Below are 26376 nucleotides of genomic sequence, written 5' to 3' on the forward strand. Positions count from 1 at the left end.
GGCGTGCCGCGCCGCCGCCAGCTGACTGCTCACCCCCGGAAGTGATGCAGGGAGGGGGAGGCAGTCTCGCAGGGAGCCGCGGAGGTGAGTGAATTGGACCATGTCTCTTCCCGTCCGCGCCGGGCTGTGGGCGCCGCGGCGGGGGGGACGGCGGCGGCGGGAGCGGCGCAGGGCTCGGCTCGGCTCGGCCGGCGGCGCGGGCTGCGGGGCTCGGCCGGCAGCCTCGGCGGCGGCGGGGGCCGCCGCGCTGCCCCCTCAGCCCCGCCAGGGCCGGTTGAGCGCTGGGGGCCCCGCGCCGCCGCCGCTGCCCCCTCACGGCGGGGCCCCCCGGAGCCGCAAGCCCGCCCGGCCCCTGGGGCTGGCAGCCGTCGGGACGGCCCGCCGGTACCGGCGTGCCCAGCCGGGAGCCGGAGGCTCCCCCGGTGCCGCGGCGCGGGGCGGTCCCGTCCGGGGCGCTTCTCCGGTTGGTGTCTGTCGGGGCTCGCTCCGTGCAGGCCGGTGCAGCGGCTCGGTGGACGCGTAGCGCTGGGTGCTGCCGAGCCGAGCCTGCCCGGCACTAACTCGTGTGCCCCGAGTAATGGTGCTGGCTCACTTCGGGGGTTTTTTCCTTATTTTTTTTATTCTGGCTTGTGCCATCTGCAGGATCTTAGAATGTCTCTTGACAAACCACCTCTCTGCGTGCAGCACCGCATCCCCTCCAGGGCTGAGGAGATCAGCTGCTTTGTTCAAACACTCTTCGTGCCCAGCCTTTACACGTGTAACGCTAGAAGGTGTATCTTCATACTGTTTTCAGGAAAAAGAGAGATAAAATGTAGACCAATCTATTTCCGAGGTAGTTCTTGTAATCTGAGCGTACCGTCTTTGCACAGCCACTTTTATTACTTTAGCTTTCAGTCCCTTTCCTAAGTATGTTTACCATTCCTGCGAAAGCTGCAATCTGCGTTAATCACTCTTAACTCTCTGGGGCTGTGGTGGTACTAATAAGCCACTCATAACAACTTAAATTGTAACTTGCATAATCAGAGTTTCAAGCAAATACTAGTTAAAAGAATATGCCTTTCCTATTAGTGCTGTGGTTGCTGGAAAGAATCATTGATTATCTTTTAAATAGTTAACACTGCTGATATGCTGTCCTTCAAAATGTTACATTGATAACTGGACAGTCTGATGCCAAGTATCGGAATAACAGCCTTGACCCACAGCTGGTAACTTTTTTTAAATGGTAATGTCTGCCGCATAATTTAAAGGGGTAATAGGTTAAGTGCTCTGAAAAAAAGGGATATAGCTGTACAAACAAAACACACAGAACTGCCTTACCTCTCTGAAAATTACAGACAGGCCTCACTGGCAGTTGCAGTTGTGCTGCATGGTCTGTCTTTTTTTGGGAGAACAGTTGATCAAAAGACATCTATGTTCTTATATATCTATTTAAGAGCCTCTTTATTAAACAGTTAACATATAACTATGGTATTAGTGTTTTATTTGGGCTAGCAATGGGAAGAGAGAATGTCTGAGTACTGATGTTTCTCAAGCGCATCTGAACACTGCTGCATGTTTCCCTGGTAAAAGATAATCCTCAGAAAAGGACACGTAGTCCCTTGGTTAAGATTGCATGTGAAAGTAAAGAGATCTGACTTCGTGTTCTTGTCAGTTCTGTAGTTTGTCTTTAAAATCTTCCCTGCACAGGTGTGCATTAGTGGTCTGTGGAAAACCTTCATAACCGTTTACGTGAAAGGCAGCACACAGTCTAAAGCAAAGATTTTCTGCACATCAGCAGAAAAAGGAGAGCTTGTGATCTGTGTTGAATTAGTTCAGATTTGCAAAGTACAACTGGCTTTACAAACTTACTGCAAATATCAGCTCTTGTAGTGATCTCTAAAATTCCGATTATTTCCTAATAGCAAGTTATATGCAGACATGAATTATTATCCTTTAAAAATTTCATAAAACTATTAATGGGGGAGCTTACAGCTTTGATACTACTTGGCTGCTCAATGTGATGCTTCTGAAATTGCTTTCATCTTGAGACTGATAGCCTGCGATATGATCTGTAATCAGCTTCTGGATCTTTAAGGCTGGGTTAGGTGCCTTCTCTACATAATTTCTTTATTTTGGAGTTGAACATTGTCGTGTTCATAGCAAATTCTAACTGATCTGTGTCGGTAGTTATTATAATTTGTTGATCTTGGGAATTCATTCATAATTACATCTTGCTTCCATTTAGTATGAATTGTATTAAAAAAATGTGATCAGATGAAGTGAAGGGGTGGCTTTGAGAGAAAACTAAGAACAGCTCTTTTGGAAGACTGTCGCTGGAATTAGTTAAGCATATATTGAGCAAGAGGGGCTGCCAGACAATTTGACAGACTTCTAAGACAAAGGGACTTGTTCTGACAAATTTCTGTGTGGATGAAGAAGAGGCTTGGTTCTGCTGCTTTCTTCGGTTCAGCTTAAGGAACAGGAAAAAATCCTGTATGTTGTGTGTATGTGTATTGGAGCAGTGGAATATAAAGTAGATGAAAAGTGGGTGAAATAATGGGGGATAGACATGACTCTTCTAAACTTGCATTTCCTTATGACAGAAAACAATGTAAAGGTGGTTTGGATATAACGAGGTGAACAGCTGCCAGTCAGCAGGAGTGTGAGTCCCAGAGTACAGCTCAGAACTGTCCCACACTGTAGCACTCGGTTTTCTTTACTGGTGCTGGGGAAGTGTTGATAAATTTAATTTAAAGCCTTGGAGCTCTATAAAATCCATTGTGGTGGGGTTTTGGCAGTTTGTAAGAACTTGCAAAGTGCAGAAACAATGTTATTGTTCCGTTAGGTACATGGGTTTGTAGTAGTGAATCTAACAGGAAAACTGCTCAGACTAAGAAGAGACTGTAAAAATAAAGGCATGGGATGTTGGAAAAACAGTCTGTCCTTTCATCTTCACTCTTAAAAATAAAGAAGGAGCTGAAGATTGGTAGCCACAATTCTCGGAGACTGAAAGAACAATCTGTAAACACTTAAGGGACTTGGTAGTCACAGGAAGATAAGAGGGAACCCCCTTAACAGCCTTCATCAGCATTCCCTGACTGGGCTCCTTCTCTCTGGCTGCTTCTCCCTAGGGGTCTGCATCTTATCTGGCTGGCTTCCTTTCCTCTATTTGCCTCTGACTAATAGGCTTTGTCTTCTGGTTACTGGAAGTCTAATAATTTCTTTTGTCTCTTCCCTCTTCCTCCTTTTAAAAATACTAGATTAAATGGCTGTAATGTTTTGCAGATTATCTGCATTGGTGACATGGATTAATTGTATACTTGACTCTAAGTTATTCAGCAGTAATGATATAGTAACTTGACTTGAAACAATGGTAATTTCATGGCAAATGTTCAAGGCAAATGTTGCCTTCTGGTAAAGAGCCACCTGCAATTTACCCCCTGTAAACATATGACACGAGTAAACTGTCTGTGCTAGTTTTCTCAGTTTCTTTATACAGTAAGTTGTCTCAAGTGTGTCTTTTGAAACAGTCAGCTCTCTTCTTCCCCCCTGCCCCCTTTTGACTCGAGTCAGGTAATTACAGATCTAGGTGGAAGCCTTCCCAGGGAGTGATCAGAAAAGCCAAGACTTGCAGACGTGCTCCCATCGTTCACTTGTACCTTGACTTCACCCTTTCATGAGAAGGTTTTGTGGAACTGCCTAGCTATCGGTAACTGGCTGTGGGTGAGCAAGTCGGAGAGCCCCAGGGGTGGTGGTGGTTGGCAAACCAAAGGGGAGCTCTGCTTTCCATTGCACAAATGCCAGTTTTTTATGGTGATGTAAGGAGGTTCTCCTTGTTACACGTGGCTTTGGTGTGACAGTTTAGTGATGTTTTTACATTCTAATCTTGGTGTTAACTAGAACAGAGCAAATATGGGAAGAGAAAGTGAATCAAAGCTTCTTGCCTAGAAGATAATCTGAGAACTGACCCCTTTAGACTTGTTATGTCTCCATTTTATCTATATATCTTGGGGGTCAGCTCTTCAGTCCAATGATCTGCATCTTGAAGGAAGCGGAAAATATGGATTTTAGGTAAAAGTTATTTAATTGCAATGTTTTGCTACTAGAAGAGTGATGGTTAGGGGACTACTTAAGTGTAAGTATTAAAGAACTCTTTCACAGCAGTACGAATACTGTAGAGAAACCAACAAAAGCATAGGTGGTGAGGCAGGATTCCAGTAAAGAGAATGACCTAGTATAATCTTCTGGTGTCTCAGAATAGTTATAAATGCTGTTCTGTCTGTGACATCTGGTTTGTGAAAGACAAAACTTACTTAGCAAAATGTGAGAATGCTGTTACTGACCTCCTGTCACAGTTTGTTATTCCCAGAAAGTCAGACTGCCAAAGACAGTATGACAGTCAGTTATTTGTTGTCTCACTTTTCCTACTTAATGAACATAAATGTTTTTTTTAAACCAAAATGATTATGTGCTCCTGAAAAATACCAGAGTCTTATTTTTGCATGCACGTAGTAGCAGAAAGTGACAGTTTTTAGCTCTTACTCTGAAATTTTTTTAGTGTAATACAAGTTTTCCTTCTGCAACTTTGAAACGTCTAATGCAGTCAGTCTTATCCTTTTGTTTTAAAATTGACAGGGAGGGAGAAAAAGCATCTGAACGCCTATGATTATGGGAGGTGTGTGTAGCTTAGTAATAGACTTACAAACACAAATGTCCTAGAACTTGGTTTTGGTCATATGCTGACTATTCAGTATTTTCATTGCAAATGAGTCTGTACAGAAAGCCTTGAGTATTCTGGATCAGTACATAAATAGGCGGTCTGGAAATGCCAAAGGTCTGATGTATACCAGCTTCAAGCACAGTTACCTGTGCTTCTAGTTAGTGATTATGTCTCGTGAAGCACAGGGATAGATACCTACACACTTTACGTCTCTTGTGAGACACAAGACATCAAGTGAAATCAAGGATATGTGAAAACTTATTAACAAAATGTGTGTTGGTTGAAGCTGCCACCAGATTTCTCAAGGAGAGCTGAGAGTCTTTGTTATAACTGATGACCTAAGTTCAAGTACTCACAGGAGCTCCTTCGAAGCTGTTGATACAGTTAACATCTAAATGCTGCAGCATTCTTGGTACAGTGTGAAATGTTAGTGTCATTCACTGTAATAGGGAAGTCAGGACTCAAATCAGTAGAGAGAACTAGGGTCTCTGCGGGTGGCTTTGTGTATTTCCTGCTTTAAAAACTGCACTAAGTTTAAAAATCCAAGCATATACTCTTAAAGCACTTTCAGATGTCAGTCCTTTCACTTAAAACAATTCTTTGTACATAACTTAAATGATTCCAGTATTTACGTGGTCAGCTGGTAATGAAGTTCCTACACAACTGCAAGAAATGAGTGATTCTTTTGGCTGGCAGCCTGTAAGCTATGTTATACTTACTGAGATGGCTAGCGGGCCTTCTGTAAACTCCTTATGAGCTCTGCTGCCAGAAGTGATCTTAGGAGGTGGTCTGGCTCTTGTCTTTAGACTTGTCCCTTCGCTGCCCTGTTAGGCCGCTGTATGGATCACGGTTCTCACAGCTACTTTGTGCTGGAGATGGGACACTGTTAACCAGAGCTGCTGGAAAGACTTCCTTTTTTTGTGTGATTGGTATGTTTTCTTCATTGTTGAGAGTAGTAAGAAATACAGTTATTCACTTATTACAGATAGTTTAAAGCATATCTTATTATTACAGAAATAATTTGATATCTACCTGAATTATATTCTACTGCATGTAATGGATGAAGGTGCCTTGGCTTCTTCAAGGTGAAGTCTGCTAGCTGAACTCAGTGCAAAAGAAAATGTGAGCACACTTAGCTCAGTTTAAAAGTAAATGTTTTTTTCCATTGCAGAGCGGATTGTAGACCGAGGTGGTTTTTCAAAGTTATTCTGGTTTGGCTACAGGATAGTTGCAGTTTTCCGTAGATTAATTTACGGAATTGACTGAGACAGAGTAAGGTAAATATTTGTAGCACAGCTACTTTCAGATGCTTGCAGCAGAATGCATCTGTGTCAAATATCTAAGGGTCATGGTTTCTGTTGGTCCCATAATCTGCAGTTTTGCTGTGGAGATGTGAACCGGTTGTGTCTGAGCACAGAGTATCTCTTCACCTGGCATGTGCTGCTGTAATTATAATACATACAAGGTGCTAAAGGTCTGTCATGCTGTGCAAAAGTTAGTGTACCCTGGAAAAATACTGAAGGATTATTCTTTTACAACCCTTTGCACATTGAAGGGAAAAAACACCCAAACCCTCATTAAATGACGATTTGCTTTTTGTAAGTGCTGGACCTTGAGATGGTCTTTGACATCAGGGGAGAGGGGTAAGATTGATAGTTTTTAATGGGATGGAGACGAATTGCTCAGTGACCAAATCTTTGTTTTTTGAAGGTGGTAGATTCAAGCTCATCCAAGGTTTGAGTTATGTGCAGTGAAATAAACGAGTTTGTTCATGTCTAAGTATGTACAAGGTAGGGAATCGGATGGAATTTGGTTGGGATTCTGGTTTCAACTCTACTTAAAACTGATGGTGTGATCTTGAACAGCCATGTCATTTGGCTGTCTTGATTTCCCCTCTGCCTGTTGTCTTGCTCCCAGCCTAAATAGACTTCTCAAAACAAGTACTGCTGCTGTGTGAATTGGTTCATTAATTTATTTACATTACAGAAGCCCCTTAAGGCACCCTTGTAAGATTATATGCTATTTAGCTAACTGGACTTGGGTTTGCTCTGTGAAAATACAATAATCCTAACAAATCATTCCACCCACCTAATAAAGTAGGATGAAGCACATAATAGGAAAGGATTTCAAACTTTTAAATAGGGCCAAGTGGAAAAACAATGAGAAGTAATTGGTAAGTAAGGTATTGTGTGGTTAGAGAGTATAAAAGAGAGGAAGGGATTCAAGGATGATGTGTGTGTGTCTGCTAAAAAAGCTGCTTAAGGAATGTGTCTTCCATGAGAAAAAGTAGTAAGGTGCTTTTATTCTCTCTTTCCCTATCATTTTTCACATTATTCATTTTTTCTTAAGCTAACCTTGTATAATTAGCTGGACACAGCAAGCTACAGGTCCAAAACATCTATTCCAGTTTGTCTTGAGACTACTTGTTGGAGTTTGAACATGAAATGTGGTATCATGCCCTGTGTCTTAGTATGGTGCTCTTCAAGAGTGCAGAAAGCAGGTTTCTTCTGCCTCAGAGTCTTGAATTGAAAAATCTCCCTTGATATCCCAGCACTGGACTTGAAGTGACAGCACACCATGTCAAGGTGCAGTTGTTTAAGAGATTTTTTTCCTGCTTCCTGGCAACTGTGGGGCTTCTTCTGGAAAGAGGTTTGGTGGTAGCTCGGGTTCTTGGCACTGAGAGATGACCCATCATTATGGGCTGCAGACATGGTGAAGCAGTTTCTGAATCTGTTGTTACTTGAATTTTGTTTTATATATATTTTTGTACCTGCCCCTCTCTTCCCTTCCAAACTAGTTAGGCCTTTCCAGTATGGTCTTTCTCATTTGAGAAAGTATTCCAGTTTCCAACATACATATTGTCTGGCTTGGTTTTCCCATTGACAGCCATTTAGTCTTCTACTAAGCAGCAGCCAAAACTGCATGGGCCTTTTTCATGTGTCTGTATAACTGGCTTCTACTCTGATACAGGTGTGTTCTGTAGAGACAAATTTTACCCAGTTTGATCAGGTTTTTAAATCTGGTTTCCAAAACTCAAAGTGAGGTTAATCAGAAGTAGTTTGCTATCCCGATTTGGAGCAGACTGACAGAGTTCCCATCTGTATGCCCCCAAAACCATAACCTGGCTGTAGTTCATTGAAAGGTGCTTGAACTGCAGGAAGCCTGACAAACTAATAATTCATTTTAACTAATTGCAGCAGGACTTTCCTGCTTTTAGACTTCCTCTTAAGTAACTTCACATAAATGTATTTCTGCAGCAGAGGTGTGGAACAGATCTGTGTGACAGACTGGTGCTAGCACAGCGTTTGGTTAGAGATGAGGTGAGGTGTCTTCTGGGCTAATGAAAGCCCATAATGTACCCATGGTGCTGGAGTCAGAGTGCTTTTGCTGAGGAAGTTTCATTGCAGGTTATGACTTGAAATAAGCAGTTTCCATGTGATGGCTTTGCTGACCGAAGCTTCGTTTATGCTTTAACACTTACGCACCAAGTGCTTTAGTGCCGTAGTATAAAACTCTTAACTGCACAGTAAAATCTTCCACGTGCAGAGTTGATCCTCTCAACTGCCTGCTGAAGAAGGAAATGATATCACTAATTCTTCACTGATTCTCCACAGAAAAGCAAAGAAAGTTGATTTGTGAGAAGGACATCAGCTCTTTTCCCCTGGAAAAGCTGCCAAGCGCTGCTGTCGGTGGCAATAGCAGCTTTGGTGCTGCAGTATTCTGCAGTGTGATCCTTCATGCACCCATGCTCAGGAGAGCCAAAGTTCCAGGTGGAAGCGAGACACAGGTGCAAAAAGAGGCAGGTGTGCAAAACAAAGGTCTCCATAATCCTGAGGGTGCACACCATTTATTTATTTTCCCAGTAGACTGCTGAGTGGGATTGCTAACGAATGATGCAGGCTGTTTTCTGAGTTACTGTAGTGTGACGCTGCTCCTGCACCAGCAAGGGGGGGATGCTTGGTGATCATAGCATACAGCTATACTTTGCAACCCTGACCCAAGGACTGAATTAAAACCTCTGCCACGAAAGTGTTGATGCTTCTTTCCACCCCCGCGGCAGTCACCTTGCGTGATTTAGGATGAAGTCAGCCACAACGCATTGCTGTGCTATGACAGCTTTTAAATGCAGACTTGAAGAGCTTGTTTTTTTAACTGCTAACTCATACTAACTTTTTATTCCACATTCCATAATTGTGTTGTCATAGAAGTTTACACTTGCTACTGTATTAAAAATTATAAAAGGGTGAAATGGGCAACCTTGGTACAATAAAAGTAGGAAGAAAAGGAGAAGAATTATAGCTGGCTGTTCTAACAGATGTTAAAATTTCTGGCTCCTGGCTCCAGACAGTGTGTGTGTACAAGTCAGCCAATGTGGAAACTACTTCAAACAACCTGAAAAAGTTTGGCTTTTGCTGGTTAGAGCTGAACTCCATCAGATTCAGCTTCTTTTGAACTTAAAATGAGTGTTCGCTTCCAGTATGTGCTGTAGTCAACTTGAAATGTAGATTTGGTGGATCATAGGTTTCTTCCAAAGAAATAAAAATCTGTTTGAAAAGTAGTTAGTTTGTTGCATAAAGTTGCCATGACAATGATTTTTAAAATGTGAAGTGTAAGATGTTGCTTCTCTTCAATTTAAGCAGGCTCCCTGGGGAATGAGGCTGCACAGAGCCCTGTGTCCCTCCTGTCTCTTCTTTCCTGCCCTGATGATTTATAAAAGGAATTACTTAGTTGCAGGGAACCAAAAGAAATTAACATAGAAATGCCAGATGTTACATTTCCTTAAATTCTTGAAATTCATGGGATACTATGGTCAAATAGAAAGAAATCCAAACTAGTACTTCCACCAGGAGAGAGGCAGGAACTCCTCTGCTCCCATACAAATTTAAGCTGGCTGGTGGCTGTGCACCCGCACAGGGCAGCCCTTTCAGCAGGAGTGTATGCTGAAAGAGCTGGGAGGCTGTTGAGGGCGAGGCGGGGGCAAAAGGCTTGTTGTTTCTGTGGAAGATGAGGTTTGGAAGCAAAGGATATAAATCCAGAGTGAAGTAGGATTTTTGAACTATCCATCTCAAAAGTAAATGCCTAAAAATGGTTCGGCAGAGATACATTATTGCTCCGTGTGTCTGTATTATGGGGTGAAAGTACTACTTTAAGGGTTTTGAAGCATTTTGGATGCCTGTTTCCGTGGGCTGTTAAAAGCTTTTTAAAAGCTTTGATCTGAACTAGGGTTTATTTGTTGGTCAAATTTGTCCTAATCCATGTATAGGACTCAAGTTTGGGGGAAAAACTCAACTTATGTGGAGACTGGCATGTGTGGTAAGAACTTGTTTTATGATTGGCTTTCTACATCCATTCCCTACTTTCTACTGAAGAAAACACTGAACAAGCTAATGTTCCTACTTGTTTCCTAAGGACTAGGTCTCATGTAAAAAGTAAGTATGCAGAAAGGCAGCTTTTGATCACCTGTCTGCTCCCTAGATGTACTAGGAGCTGTAAAACCAAGATGTTTTAGTGTTTTTGTTGGTATGGTAGAGCAGAGGAGCTTTGCCCGAGCTTGCTTGTTTTTTGTGTTGTTTTTTTTCCTAGATCAGATACAAACAGAGGTGTTGACTAGGTGCTGTGGTTGTAGCTCTTGCTACACAAACCAGACATAACTTTGTCATCTTTTCGTCAGAGCTTCGTAGTTACATAGTAAAGCTGGGAATTTAAGAGAAGTGAAGTTGAGCCAGTTCAACTGAACATGGGAAAACAAACATGGAAAAGAATGTGCTAGAGAATGAAAAGAGAATTACTTTCTAGACCCAAATTATGCTTTGCTAGGTAGCAGCTGTCTGGAATTCACAGATTAAACAGCTGCTTAGCTAACATGCATTGACAATGATAGCATGTCCTCTGTTTTGCTTTGAGTGCATGAAATGAGGAATTAACTCTCCCATGCTGAAAGCCATAAAAGTATCCGGAAGTGTGTGTTTACTCCTAACAAACATTTGAACTTGTCAGTTATATTCAGTACCTGATCTATGATTTATATGACAGTGCAGAGTTGATGGTATTAATGCTACTTTATAAGTCAAAGTGAAGTAGTTTTATAAAATTACTCTTACAACAAATGGATTTTGGCTATGAAGGATTTTATTAAATACATAGTTGCTTTTGAGTGATTTGGTGCATTTTATGGTTTTCATAGCCCCTTCTAAATAAAAAATGTGTGTGGTCTTTTGTCTTACAGCGTTCCATGTGGAACCCAGGGAGCTGGAAGGAGGCTGTGAAGCTAGTGGAATGATTCCCTGTGTAGCTGAAACTATGTAAGTATTAGATGTTTGCTTACAAGATCACTTGCCCAGCATCAACTGTTGGAGCAGCGATTGCTTCTGGTTCAGCAGTTACAATGATCCTCTTGTGCCTCCCCAATAGCTGCGTGTATCTGTTCAGAGCTGCAAAAAGACGGGGTGCCCATGATACTGTTCACTACTCTCAGCTCTTTTGAAGTCGTGTATCCCTGTCCTCTAGAAGGTAGATAACGCATAGTGAAATTCCATAAAATTCTTACAGACTATGCTCAAGTGTTTGCAAAAAATTGAGGCTGGGTTGGGACTTAGTTAAGCTCTAGCAATGTTGTCTTTGCCTTAGCTAGTGAACTGCTACTTGGAGAGGGATTTAATGGTTGGCTGAGCTGTGTCCGCTTTTGTTTTGAGATTTCCTAAATTTGTCTTTGAGCTGTTCTTGAATGTATGGAGGGTTTTTTCTTCTTCTGTCTTGATATTTTCTGTGTTTTGAAACCCATTGTAAATATATTCTGATGCAATGCTTTTATTAAACAGCATAATGCTTGCCTGTGTTTTGTTATTCTCTGGACATATCCAATAATTTCTATTACTACAATGGTGTTGGTCATTAAAGAAAAATACAGGGTTACTTAAGTATCTTCTTTGCATCTTCTCTCCTCCTGCCAGGTCTCCCGGACTTCAGTGCTTCCATTTTCAATTGTGCCATGTTGTGCTTGTATGACAGAGAATTATTACTGAGTCACTTTGTTGTTTTGCTCCCTTCAAATCTTGGGTTACATGTGATCTGGTCACTTGAAAATGGAGAAAAACTAATTGCTTTACAGCACTTAAAAAAACCCAAACAACCCACAACCAAAAAGAAACCTAAAAAAACCCCACCCAAAACAAAACGCCCCACCAAGCATTAGCAGGGTCTTTCCAATCTTCTCTAGGGTTTATGTTTAATATATTGGGCAATACAATTCTACACATCCTTTGTTCTTAGAGAGTGGCTTTTCTTTAATTGTCTGTATTCACCAGCACTAGGCTTCCTGTGTTTCCAGTTGCTTACTCCCTTCTAGAAAGAAGCAGAGAACATCATTGTCGATCTCTGCTTTGCAGTTCCTGTTATGTGGAAGATGGCCTCGTGGGCATCTTGGTGATTCATATTTACTGTAGGTTATTGCTCAATACTTGTCTGAGTAATCAAACTTCTTTGGGAGTACTGCATCCTGTAGCACTGAGTATGTTCCAACCTTAGCCCTGAATTTTGATCTTTTTTAGTAGATTAGCAAAACTAGTGGTCAGTGCTGCATTTTGTGTCTCACTGTTACGTTGTACAAGCCTATTACAGTAATTTTTCTCTTGGGATCTGATCCTTTTGGGAATTGGTGCTTTGCCATCAATCCAGTATAACCTTGGGTACATGTGAACTTTATACTTGTAGTTCCCCATCCAACTGGGAGAAATATCTCTACACATCCTTGTGCTCACTTAACTGTAATCGGCATGACCTAGATGTGACATTTGCTCTGCTCTGCAGTTAAATGAGTAGCTCTGTTCACTTTCCCGAGAGTGCTTTTTCATACTCCTTGAACACTGAGTTCAGTGCAGCTCCTGATGCTGCAATCGGATCCTCTCTCCAGCCTTCCTTAACAAAAGGGCCGGGTTCTCCCACTTGTTTCTATCTCCTTCCGAGGCTCTTGTTCCTTTCATGCCTTGAAACCTGAGTCATGTAGGAAGCGGAGGTGACTAGTAAGTGAAGTGGATCCAGCTCAGTGAAGGCATTTTATAAAAGGGTAGCTGATGGAGCACCAAAAGACTTTTCTCTTACAAAACCAGATACATGCACAAACTGTCAGTGGATGCAGTTTGACTTTTTTTTTTCCAAGCTGGTTTTGCTATTTTTGGGGTAGAATGCCTCAAAGTATCTGGCACGTGACATCAAGTTTCATGTAGTAGAAAAGTAAGGAATTGCAGTAACCGTATTTCAGTATCTTCTAGTGTTTGCTCATAATGAGTAAGATTATGCTCTGAAAACCTCCTCGGCAGGGAGGAGAAAGGAAGAACTCTGTTACTGCAGGGAAGAGCAGTGCTAGCAGAGCCCAGGCAGTGGCTGTTCAGGAGCAGCAGTCAGCTCCTTGTAAGGCAGGTAGGTTGGAGTACAGAAAACGTGCTTGTCAGAGGGGTACGCTGCAGGGGACGTGGTTAACTTGCACTCCATGGGTTAACGTTGCGCTGTGCTCTCCAGTGGTTTTCAGAAACGGCTGTTGGGACACTTCCTCACATATAGGTGTTTAATAATGCTGGCTGACCTTCCCTCTATGTATTGTTATGCTGTCTTTTCATGACAGGAAATGACAATAAACCCCGTCTGTTTCATCACACTGGTGATGTCACTTTGTAGATTCGAATATTAGATTTTTACCATCATTAATACAAGCCGTTGCTTAGGAAACATGACAGCATGAATCAGTTCTGTTAAGAGAATTTATGGACAGAGTATCTAAGTTAGTCTTGCAAACTCTCTTTATTTTTAAACTTTAAGTTGGGATTCCTAAAGTGAATTGGATTCACCACTGTCCATTATGCTGCGTGTGATTTGACTACTACCAGCTACTTTAGAGGAAAGTACTATTCATTAATAGGCAGCTCTTCTTTAACCTGTCCATAGGGAAAAGCTGTTCTGAATCCCCAACAGCTAATAACTGCTGTTATATGTTTGAGCAGAAAGTTTTATAAACTAGCTAAACTCTAATACTAGTTTTTACTTGGGATTTTTTTATTCTGTTCCTTTACTTGCATGATTCTCTGAAGAAAAACTTAGCCAAAGTAGTGCTAGCTGCCTTTGAGAAACTGATGGAAGAACAAGAATTAGCGTAGATTGAGCATTTGAATTCTGATGCATATGGCGGGGGGTGGGGGGGAAGGAAGGCTGGTATCTGGGAGTTAATCACTAAGCAGTAATTTAAACTGCCTAATAATATCCTGTTTGTTTTGGTGTAATGAAAAAATGACTGGTGTAGACTGGGGAGGATGATGTTGCACAGACGCATGGCCACACAGGAACAAGTGCCAGGCTGTACTCTGCAATTCAAAGAGTTGTGAGGTACTAAGGACCAGTGAAATTGGCTTTTGGGTTGTTTATGTGGAAATGCAGATTTTAATAAATCCTTTAAAATACAAATGAATAAGAAATTATTCTTAATGACATTAGATTGAACTTTATGTGCCTATAAAAATGATGTTACAAAGTTCAGCTTTAAAGCAGTTTGATGAAAGGACATACCAGATGTTTGTTCCTTCTGCTGCTTAAAAATAGTTTTTTCGTAGTTTTTGTTTGTGGGTTATGGGTTTAAGAAAAGGGATTGGGGAGGGGAAGGGAAGCCAGGTAGTTGAAACCAGCATCTTGGTTGTTGTTGGCAAAAAGATTTTTTTTTTTTTTTTTTTTGCTCATGAAACTGCATACATGCTGTTTTGCCAGAACAGGTATAATGGCTGAGAGAAGATTTATGTTTGTAATCCTAATTTCTGGAGCAGTCATCTGCATATGGTTCCAAGCAGGTTTACAGCTTAAAACAGAGGTTCAGTCTCAGAAGAGCTTTACCCAAGAAAGAATACAGAAAAACTGACAGAACATCTATTTTATTTCTTCATTTTTAATTTTTGTCTCTTTTCTTTCTTGTTCTAATTTTGTAACCTGGAAGCAGTAAGCAAAGACAAGATAAACCCAATTTTTATGTTTGAGGCTTTTGCCTAACTGACAGCAGAGATGAAATGCAAATAAGTGGGTAAAGGAGGAATATGATAAGCAATTGCTTTCTTGGAGTTGATGTTTCTGAGAAATGGTCTGTCCGTGGTGTGACTGCATGCTGATAGGATAGTGTCAGAGTGTTAGTTTGGTTTTAATAGGGAAAATTTAAGAACCCTTTTCTGTGGGTAAAGTATCTTTTCCAAATATGCAAGGCTTTAACATTGTGATTTATAAAAACAGAGTATGATGAAATAATTTTGGCATTTTAATTTTGATTTTTTTAAAAAAAGCTGAACTGGAGTTACTACTTCTTATCTGCATGTGTGTCTGTCTGAAAAGGCTCCCTCCCCCTGTCTGTCTTGTTACCTGAAGGGAGGAGCCCACTTGAAACAATTAATAATTCCTAAACACCATCTTGCATGAAAAGTGAGTGTTGCCTCCTTTCTGCAAACCTGCTCTGTGTATGTTTTAAGAACAAAAATTTAGGTTCCAAACTCTGTTTAAAAAAACCAAACCCACAACTCCCCCCACCCCACAAAAAAAAAGAAACCCCAAACCCCCCCAAAACCCATTTTGCCCATTTGCTGAAGGTACAGGCTAAATCTACTGCTTAAGTTTTTGCCAGGTTGTCCCGTCAGTGTCCCTGCCCCACCACTGCTTTGTTTCAGTGTTTTATATTCTATATATAAAATGTGGGTATACTTTAAAAAAACATTTCCTTTAAAATATTTCTGGGTTAGAGTAGTCTGTCTTGATGAAGCCTGTACATGAATCAACCTCTTTGTAACCTATGTTACAGTAAGAATTTTAGGAATTTCCTTTATTAGGACCCGTTAGTATACTGCGGCCACTGAGTGAGCTGCATTGATTTCTAGGTAAAACAGCCTGAAATTGCCTGAAATTTATGGCATATGACAACCTTCTGTACACTACTCCTTTTCAGTACTTAAACCTGAATATCCTGAAGTTGGTCTTTTACTGGTGAATGTTATCCCACATTTAATACTTATAATATTCTTTGTGGAGAAACGGCAATTTGACTCTGAAACTGTTTTTCAGGCTAGTTGACTGCCGCTAATGGCATGGTGAGATGTGTTGAAGAGCAGCTGCGAGGGTGTCCGACAGCAAGGGGACCGCTCTAGACGCTGGGCTTGCAACATCATGGGCCAGTGTGTCACGAAGTGCAAGAATCCTTCTTCTACCCTTGGCAGCAAAAATGGGGAAAGGGAATCTGGCAGCAAGTCGCATAGTAAGAGAAGTGCAGTCCACAAAGACGACCATGGTTCAGCTTGCGGGAAGCCTGCAGGAGATATACTTGTGAATGGGACAAAGAAAACGGATGCTGCTGTAGAGTCTAGTCAGCCTCCAACGTTTTCTGGAGATACAAAGAAGGACTCTGTTTCCAGCGCAGAAGAATCTTCGCTCCAAAGGATTGGGGAGTTATTTAGGAGGTATAAGGATGAACGGGAAGATGCCATACTGGAAGAAGGAATGGAACGATTTTGCAATGACCTCTGTGTTGATCCCACTGAATTTAAAGTGCTAGTTTTGGCTTGGAAATTCCAGGCTGCTACCATGTGCAAATTTACAAGGTTAGTTCTTGTAGAACTTGTAATTATTTTCATATATTAAAGTATCTGTCATCTGTATGTTGGAGAGACAGCCTCATTAGCTTCACTTACTTATTTCTTCTAACACTTGCATTTTGATCAAATTAATTACTACCACTGCAGAAGGTAAGCTTTGTATTGTCCTCTTTTCTCTTTTCCCTCACAGTGCATTTCAGAACCAAAAATGTGGTTTTGGACACTATGCTGCTAATCATGAACAGTGTAGAGAGGTTCTGTAGACATTCATTTATTCTTGATTTACCAAAAGCAATTTTGCTGTATCTGGAATTATCTTCGTGGTTATTGGACACTGAAATTAATTTTCACTTTAATGTGAGATTCCTTAGTAACTACTACCAACTCTGTTATTGTTCTGTGAAAGAATGACAGACTGCTTCTTAAGAATTGTTCCTGCCCAACCAGCGTTGCACGTAATGTCTTTTTCCGAGAGTAATCCTGTTAAAGCCTAGAGAGGGAAGGAACCGCAAGGTGTTTGACGCTGGTAGGTGTTTCATACTGGCTGACAAGTGATTGGTATTTAAAGTGCTGTCTGTCCTTCTGGACAAGGGGGTCAGCAGGCTTATAGCATGTCTGGTGCTACAGGAAACAACAGAACAGCTAAAATTTACTAGAAAAGAAACAAAATAACCCAAACTCAAAACTACAACAGCTCCCCTCCACCCCCAACTTGACTATCACTGTCCAGGTAAGACCAAGTAAAGACTTTCTACAGGGGCTTGCTGAGAGAAAATGAATTATTTTTTTTTTTGTTCTATCTAGATTGATTTGAGTAATGCTACCTCTTTTTACTGAGCTAATAACTTTCAAAATTACTTTGGTGTTCTGAGCCTTGAACTGAGCCTCTGCTGTGCACAGATAGCTTTTCCAGCATCTTCAGAGTCTTTGTGGATGTGGGTGTGTGTCAAATGGATGAGTTACTCTGGAATGCAAATGTGGATTTACTGGAGGCTGATGGTACAGGTATTTGCTAACAGGGTAAAGGAATTGCAAGTAGTGTTTGTGATTCTGCACAACCACCATGAGTTTTATTAACATTGTTTTGATTTTCTTGGAGAGAGCAAATCTGGTGGTGAGATGTTACCTTTGTTTAAAGGCATGCTGACTGACTTCTTCCATCAAGGAAAGCAATGTGGTCATCTGTTCTCCTGAGCACTGCCCCATCTCCTGTCTCCTCTCCAGCCCGTCCCACGTCAGAGTCTGCTGGCTTTGGTTAATATTGGCTGGTTATAACACTTGCTCATGAGCATTAGAGAAATCAGAGCTAACCATCTACCCACTTGGCCAGATTATTAGTGGGCTAATTAGTATAGGACTGGTGCTTCGAGCAGTGTTTATACATTGTGTTGTAGCCTGTGTTGTGTGATGCCGTGCTCTCTTCCACTCTCTTGCTGGGTGCCTTGCTGACTGTCGCCATTGGCACCTTTCTTCTTTTACAGGCTGGAAGAGCAGCCAAAAACCACAGGAAAGCCACCAGTGAACTGCTCTTTCTCTTGAGAACAGCTTGCCCAGAGCATGGGCGTTTAGACATGGGCAATATTGAATCAAGCTGGTTAATATATGTGCTTCAGTGCGTAAATGTGGTGTTTTCAAACATTTGGCATTTCTTCTTTGGTAAATTTTATTCACTTTTTAATGTGAAAGTCATTGGATGTGGTAAGATTGAGTAGTCAGAAAGGCAGACAGCAAAATCTTTCAAATGCTAACAGTGCCCCAGCAGATCTGAGGGGTGTGTGTGGTTCCCCAGGCCATGAGAAACTTCTTGGAAACATCTCTCTTTCCAGTAACTTGTGTTGCCAAAATCTTTGTGCCACCTGGGCTGAGCTCACACCTTGTCCTGTCCAGATAACCCTCTTCTGATTTGATGTAGCTGAATGGAGATGGGAAGTGTGCAGTGTGTGAGGTCGGTGGGAAGTGCTCACACTAATTTCTCTTCTCTTGCTTAATAGGAAGGAGTTTTTTGAAGGCTGCAAAGCAATAAACGCAGACAGCATTGATGGCATTTGTGCAAGGTTCCCCAGCCTCTTAAATGAAGCCAAGCAGGAAGATAAATTCAAGGATCTCTATCGTTTCACTTTCCAGTTCGGCCTGGACTCTGAAGAAGGACAGAGGTCACTACATCGGGAAATAGCCATTGCCCTTTGGAAATTAGTCTTCACCCAAAACAAGCCCCCCATTTTGGACCAGTGGTTACACTTCCTAATCGAGAACCCCTCAGGAATCAAGGGAATCTCCCGGGACACATGGAACATGTTTCTAAATTTTACTCAGGTGATTGGACCAGACCTTAGCAACTACAGCGAGGACGAGGCCTGGCCGAGTCTCTTCGATACCTTTGTGGAGTGGGAAATGGAGCGAAGGAAAAAGGAGGAGGAAACCAAATGTATTACGTCTTCGGACACAGAGGGCCTGTGTGCGGAGGAACAGACTTAGCAACATTGAAGCAGCAGTGACAAAAGCAACCTGTTGCCCTTCATGAAATGTAAACTCTGGATGTTTCTGGAAATTACCGAGGCTCCAGATTTTTCTACTTTACACCTTTTTCTGCCTTGTCTTTGAAAGGGCTCTAAAATGCTGTATCATGTTTTAGGCACTTTCTTAATTTTGGTTATTCCTTTTACTCTTGCCCTGAAATATTTGACCCTGGCTACAAGTTAAGCGTTTTTTTGGGGTTTTTTTTAAGACTTCAGATTAGTATAAGTAAGTCTGATATTTCTTGCACAATGTAGATCTTTTTAGTTAGGTTAAATTAACATTGCTAAATTATACAGTGCCAGATTAAGTTTTTCATACTACATCTGTCAGGGCAGGTCTGTACTGTGTGTAGTGCTGTTTACATTGTTGACATTTTAGGCTGTAATAATTTTAAGGTTTTATACCAAGATGAACAGCAGTGTTAACTGTTAACTATAAATGCATTAATCCCCTGGTAATAAGGCTCTAAAAAACAACGTAAGCAACAGCTTTTTGTAATATGGCTAGTTCCCATTTTAAGCTAACTCTTAGCGAATGAGTCCAGATCATTCCTTTTTTTGGAGTTTCAAACTAAATGTTGGGATTGTTTTATAAAATTACTGTACCTGTCAGTCAACTGAGTGGTAGATGATGATTTGTATCTAAATCTCTTACACATCATGTAATAAAAGAGCAGTACTACCTCAGTTTTATTGAAAGTGGACTTCTTGATGGACTTCCATTTTCTCTGGAAGTTGTATTTTTGTGGTTACATGAGAATATTTTTACTTGACTAAAAGAACCAAAGGTTCTGCTTCTTAACTTTGCTAAACATTGACAGAAGCAACACACAAACCCTAAGTCTTCAAGGAAAACTGTGGTATAATTCTGCTTTAATTTGTCTGATTTATACCTAAAGTATTATCTTACTTGTCTGGCAAGCACAGTACTTCTATGTAAGGAACTATCTTTTGCATTAATATTGACAAACCAATTTTTTAAAACCTATGTTTAATTGCTAAATCGCAGTTAATACTCCACACTTTCTGGAGCAACAATATCGGCATCTGATGACAAAGTGAATTCTTAATGTGTTCTTAATGACAACAGTGTAGATGAGTCGTTTTTAGACTGATTTGATAATATTTGGATAGGAGTCAATTTATTATTTTACAATGCCTGTATTGGGACTATTTGCCTGTTGAAACTTGTGACTTAAAGGGAGTTTTATTAACACTGGTTGAAACTTTTTTGGTTATTGATGCTACCTTTTTTAAGTATGTCAACTTTTTTACACCTTTTGGTAAAAGGGATGATTGCCAAGGCTTTCTACAGAGCTAAGTACTGGCTTAATGAATTTGATACACTTCCATTACACCCCTTTTATTTTCAGAGCTGCATTTCAGGATCATAAAATGGCTTCAGTTAAAAAAAAAACAAAACAAAAACAAAACGAAACCAAACCAAAAAAAACCTGGACAGTCATCCATAACATCTAATGGCTTTTGTGATATAGGGGTTTTAAAGCTAAAGGGAAGCAGATTTTAAGTGGCAAGCTTGTCACTGGATCCAGGAAGGCATGCTTTGCACATCTGCTGTGCCCCACAGGGGTTACCAGAGAGAGGAGGAGGATCTGCCTGAACTCTGTCACTGGCTTTGCTGGTGCACAGCCTATGCAATAGCTTGGGTCTGAGATCATAAATCACTTAACAAAATGTGGGTATTGAAAACTGTTTAGAAACAAACCCACAAGCCACAGATAGCATCTCTTTGATCTAATAAAAGGAGAGTTTGGTGCATGCTGCTTCTGCCAGCTCTTGCTGGGAGACGTGTTAAGCTGTGGAAAAAGATGCAGCTGAGTCTGTCCCTTTGCAGGAGGGGAGCCCTGAACTTGCTGTATTATAGGTAAATATACCCAAAGCTTTGTCCTTGCTACTATAACCTTCCAAACTACCATGGCACAAGCACTGTTTGGCAGCAAAACCTTATCCTGATTCGGTGAGCAAAGCATGCCAAAGCACTTGTGCTGGTATAATTGAATTTATGGTGAGACTTTTGCTGGTGCTGTTTTTTTAAAAAAAGAAAAAAATTCCCCAACAGAGGCTGCTTTGTTAGCAAAAGCTCCAAATGGAGACTGATTTGATAGTAAATTAAGACTGTATTTATAAGTTTGAGACTACTCATTCATTCAGCTATTAAATGCTTTGTTCATCACTTCATTTTTTTTTTTCTAAAGGGAATTTAAAATGTCCAGAGTGTGAAAACTAGCTGTTCAAATGGATAGCCAGTGCATGCACATAAAATCATGGCAGTGGCTGCTACTAATTTATACACTAAACTGCAGCAGCTCCAAAGGGTGAGGGATAGAGCTCTTGAAAAAGATGTTTATCTTGTGGTCTGAACATGGATAGCAGTAAGGAAATCAATCTGTGGCACATCAAGGCTTAGCCATTTTAGTGTATCAAATGTAATACAGCTTGTTTTTAAAGATGGTGGTGGTGAATATACAGGAAGGGAAAATCTTACTCCTGCTGGGGAAAGGACATACAGTTCTCAGTAGCTTCAGTCCCATGCTTTCAGTAGGAGAGGACAGCCTTGCTCTTGTTCTGCTGCTTTCAGCCTAGCAGGAGCAACTCCATCCATCGGGTAAATTACTTGTAAAAATGGCTGAATGATCTATCTAGCAAAGTACCATTTATTTTTAGCCTAACTTCAGTTTTTTAATTACCGTTTACAGAATGCAAACCAGACCTGTATCAGTTTTAAACTCCTGAACCAGGAGCTGAAGGTGCAACTCTGGCAGTGCTGAAAGTGAGAGAGGGCATCAGACCTCCCCCTGGATTGCCTGGTGACTTTCTGATCCTAAACGAGAATAGAGCGTACTCTGTAGTGCTGGTGTACCTGTGTGGGAGTAGGAGTTTGTACATGTTTTTGAGAAGTATTTAACAATATTGGAGCCTCTGAAGATATGCTTGTTTAAAGGTTAAACTGTGAATATCTGTGGAACAGGCCAAATACATTCACTCTTCGTTTTTATATCATTTAAATTTTATTGTGTAGGGCACAGGACTGTAGTGAGCAATGTTGCTGATGAAATCCTTGAAACCATTGCAACTATTTAATTTTTTTCTTAATTAGAGTATGTGTTAGAAAACTTTATGCATGTAGTGAATCTGCTGCAACTTGGGATACATAACTATAGATAACTATATAGATAGTTATAGTAATATACTGGAAAACTGGTCTGACATCCACACTCTGTGGCATTTTATTGCCTTCCCTTACATGCAAAGAAATACAACTCCTGTAAACTTTAGTCCCTAGTAATAAAACACTGACCACCTGCACCATATTATAGTTTGCAACACCTTTAAAATCTGGCTCCTGGATCAACTGGAGGCTCAGTTGTGCTAATTTTTACTTGTGTGGGTGCATTTCTGAGGTCAAAGACTATTTATTGATTCAAGTAAGGATTTGAAAGATTTTGCCCATAGCTGGCCATAAAACATGACTGAGGAAATTAATTGAAATTGAACGCTGAATTGTGAGTTTACTTGCTGCTGGTGCTATTCTATATGGAGAATTACAGCTTTTTAATACTGTGCAATTGTAATGAAAGAACCACAGGAAAAATACATGAAGGTGTGGCAGGTGGCATAAAATCAGACAGCTGAAGCCTGTGACAGTTCGGTCTGCCAAGCACTGGCTTCCCTAGGCTGGCATGGCAGATCTGCTCATGAATCAGCCTCTGAACCACTGTAGCTTTTCAGCCAAGCACATTTAAGAGCATGAAGCGAGTTCACCCTGCTCTGCTGATGAGCAAGTGACTCGGGGTTGGTTGCAGCTAGATGCAGCCCCTCTTCCTGAGGGCAGGGTGGCTGCCAGGTGGGGGGTTCAGAGTGCTGGGGGCAGCAGCAGATGTGCCTGTGTGACTTTTATTTCACTCCTTGCATGTCTGTCAGACCTGAAGAACCCATGGATTCCAGGACTAGCCTGCCACCCGTGGTTCCCAGACATGGTTATTCACTGACTAGTGACCTTAGTGTTTTCATGACGCTGTCAACATAAGTATCTTCCTTACAGTTCTAAGCCTTGTTTCCAGAAAAGTCCAGCAAAGTTAAAGAAACACCACATAGTTAATAGTCACCTCAGTTGTGATGTAATTTGTTGGCTGAGTTTACATCATTCCTGTTTGCCAGAAAATAATAGTCACTGTGAGTTTCTGGGTCTTGCAGCCTTGTGTTCTGCAGTGTGATCCTTTTTTAGAAGGTCCTTGGTAAATTGGGCACCCAGTTCTTCCCTTGAGCTCACTCTGCTCAATATGTGTGCATGTGAATTTAGCCTTTCATATTAAAAAGGAAGATGCTTAACCCAAACCTCAAAATTCTTCAGGGTAGTGTTTCAATATACAGCAAAACATAAATACTTTTTCAGATAAGTATTGGAAGCTAAGTGTCTGCTTAAATTTTCTTGTGCACAAACAAAACCACCAGTGTTAAAATTTCCTCTCTGGACTATTGAAGATTGAATCTTTGGTTTTATATTATCAACTGAAGTGAAATACATGAGATTGTAAGACAGAAGGCTGTAACTCCTTCACCATGAAGTACATAGGTATCTCTACCTCTTGTTCTTAGACTTGAATAGTTTAAGGTTACCATCATTTTCTCCCAGGAATTTATGTATCGATGAATAATGTAGTTTTTTAATTGACCCAAGTTAAGTATTATCTATTTGCCATACTTTTTGGTATACTGCTCTTAATCTGCATGCAGTCAACCCTTTGAAAGGGAGCCAAGCGAACAAAAGTGTTGGTCCTCCCACGTGCTAGTTTTGGAGTGCAATAGAGTGACCGACTAGAGCCACATTGCATGTGGCTCAGGGGCTTTTATCATCCCACATCCTCTGGTCAGCCTACCTGTACTGACAATAAATTGAAGATGGAGCAGCTGCTCCCCAAGAGGGAGCCATCAGCCTTTTCAGTTGCCCTTGTAAAACCTCAAGAACCTACCTGATGCAGTGCCATGACTGTATTTTTCTTTTGATTAAAAATACTGAGTTTTGTTCCATGTTGGACTGGACCTGTAACACCCAGCAAAGATGGGAGCTGCAAAAATATAAAGGCTGCACACTTCCTTTTTCTCCCTGAAGTCAGAATCTTGCTCAGGATAAAATGCTTACACTTGAGCAAAGCTGGAGTGTTCTCAAGAGTGTTGTGGATGCCAGAGAGGCTTCAGTGTTCACGTTGTATTCATTAATGCATTTAGGTGGTGTCTCTTTCATACAACACATCTGTGTCCCTTGCTTTCCTCCCCCAAAGAAAACTACACCACAATTACTGTCATTGCAAATCCCAAATAGATGCTATGCTGTAGCAACTTGTTGCTACAAGATTCTTCTTCCAGTTCGAGGGCTGCTTTTGGGGTGACCTCTTGCACTATCTGTAGGGGCACATATGTCAAGAGAACGGGGACAATGTGTGTGAGACAATAAGGAGCATGAACCTACTAGTCCTGCTAATAGCTTGCCTTAAATCACTGACATTACAGCGGTTCCTTGCTACTATTGCAATCTTCCATCTTTCTCTAGTTGGGTTTTAAAATCCAACAGGTATCTGGAGGTTATACAGTATTTTTTTTTAAAAGCTTCTATCTTTGCATAATTGCACTCTTCAGATAAGCCCTTTCTGGATAACATGTCATTTCACACACAGAAAAAAACCCATCCGTCTCCAGTGTTCTTAGTGTAAAGTGCTTTTCTTTTCCCCCCTGTAAATTATATTTGGACTAAAGGTTGCCTACTGTTGAACCAGTGTGTTTACTTGAATGTTGCCATTTTATGCAGTTACAACTGCTGAGTCTTGCTCTTCTCTGGGCCCATGAGAGCGGAGGTTGTGTGACCAGAGGTGGCAAACCTGCACAGAGGATCAGTGGAGCTGAAGGCTGGCTGCTGTTTTTATACTCCCATAGGTATTACACGTTAGAGGACTTCACAGAATAGTGCTTAATATTTTGAAGTTGTGACTTTGTAAGTCACGCTAAACATAGTTACCTTAAAAATATGCTTGCTTTCTTATCTGTAAGTTTAAAATAGTCTTTAAAAAAGGAGATGGGCTGGCAGGAGTGGTTGGAGGGCCTTCTGCTGTTAGTTGTTGAGTAACTTGAGTTCCAAGAGCCATGGATGCAACTGGCAGGATTAGGTCCTGACCCAACGCTACTGGGGTTTGTACTGGCTGGTCTTGAGGGCATGAAGCAACCGCAAGTCCTCGACAGGCTGCGTGGAGACGGTCAGCCTGGGAGAGCTAGTTGACGCAGCTGGATTTCTTGGAGCACTTGCTTGTGGATCTTGAGGCCCCAATTTATCCTCAAGTTGCCCTTTATGGAAGGAATGCACTTTGATAGTGTTTGCTCCTACAGAAGTAACTAATTTTAACTAAGGAAATAATGAGAGCACACCTTTGTGGGGCTTTCGTTGAATCACATGTGAATACAACTAGCTGATCAATCTCTCAATTCCTCCGTAAACCAGCAAGGGTGAATAGGATCAAATCTGCTGTTCTTTGTGTCAGGAGTGGTTTTTGCCTTTTTGGATTTACCCAAGAGATAACCATGTACGATCCAATTTTCTCGCTCTGGGAAACGATGAATGTATTGCTTGTTGTGGAGCAGACCCGTGCTTCCTCTTTCAGATGGCAGTATCAGAAGTGCTGTGTAAATGTAATGCTTGAAAATGGCTGGAGTAAATTCTGTTTCATGTAGGATCTTTTTTTTAAAGGGATGTGGCCAAATTTGAAACCTAGATCTAGAGGAGAAGTGGGAGAAGTCAAGATGATGCATCTACTGAGTCCCATTTGGTTTGTAGTTTTACACTTTTCTTGTATCATATTTTGCTCACCATTGTTGTCTGGAACAGAATGGAAGCATCATGTTATAGAATGTGCAATCTAAGGCACAATGCAAATAAGTTGTAAGAAGAAGGTTGTCTTTACTTGATAACAATCCTGAGTGCAATGTTTTTGTCGTGTCCCTTTTGGAAGAAGAGCATTAAGTGCAGTCGGAGGTTTTTCTTTTCTTATAAGCAAAGCATTGGTTTGTCCATTACTGACTTTTTGTGGAATTTGTGCCAGATGTGTATTAAATATTTTGGTGCTTTTTCTAATCCAAGCTGCCATTCATTTACCTGTGAGATTATTGTACTTCTGTATATTTAAATGACCAATCCCTTAAAGAAAAAAAATAATCCTTTAGTCACAATGTATCCTGACTACTGTAGCTTTGTAAATGTTCCAAAGCTTCTGGGTTTCCTGTATTCCAGTAAGGTCTGAGGGGGAGAGAGGGGAACAGCTACAGAAATCTAATCCACTGGAAAGTGAACTTGCACGCTGTTCTGTGCATTACTGAACAAACGAGTAACATTTGTGGTGTTTACATAATGACACGTTGGTGTTCACTTTTTTTGTGCTCAAGCTTTGTACAAAATGTCTTATTTAAAGCTGAAGTCCTTTTTACATTTTCAATTAAAAGGGGACAAATTAATTATTTTTTCATGCCTATAAATAGGACTCTTGCTAGTTTTATT

General features: G+C 41.0%; 2 protein-coding genes across 2 annotated transcripts in view; one reads left to right on the top strand and one right to left on the bottom strand.

The window, feature by feature from the left end:
• On the top strand, positions 1-26354 carry DCUN1D3 (defective in cullin neddylation 1 domain containing 3). The gene is made up of 4 exons (XM_074840990.1): positions 1-84; positions 10926-11001; positions 15776-16308; positions 18294-26354. Exons 3-4 carry the CDS (start codon positions 15878-15880, stop codon positions 18775-18777), a joined length of 915 nt encoding a protein of 304 aa, XP_074697091.1. The 5' UTR covers positions 1-84; positions 10926-11001; positions 15776-15877; the 3' UTR covers positions 18778-26354.
• Positions 598-26376, bottom strand: part of REXO5 (RNA exonuclease 5) — a 44908-nt gene continuing 19129 nt past the window's right edge. The window contains exon 19 of the mRNA XM_074840987.1: positions 598-783. Within this exon, the coding sequence (XP_074697088.1) occupies positions 750-783 (34 nt within the window). The 3' untranslated portion in view covers positions 598-749. The remainder of the gene's footprint in view (positions 784-26376) is intronic.

This window comes from Strix aluco, chromosome 15 (genome assembly GCF_031877795.1).
Source record: "Strix aluco isolate bStrAlu1 chromosome 15, bStrAlu1.hap1, whole genome shotgun sequence".
Lineage (NCBI taxonomy): Eukaryota > Metazoa > Chordata > Aves > Strigiformes > Strigidae > Strix > Strix aluco.

What these genes read in the sequence shown, in the direction of transcription:
- DCUN1D3 (XM_074840990.1), top strand. Translation starts at nt 15,878, where the DNA reads ATGGGCCAGTGTGTCACGAAGTGCAAGAATCCTTCTTCTACCCTTGGC. An exon ending in ACCATGTGCAAATTTACAAG is followed by an intron (nt 16,309 to 18,293) that starts GTTAGTTCTTGT and finishes CTTGCTTAATAG; the next exon opens with GAAGGAGTTTTTTGAAGGCT.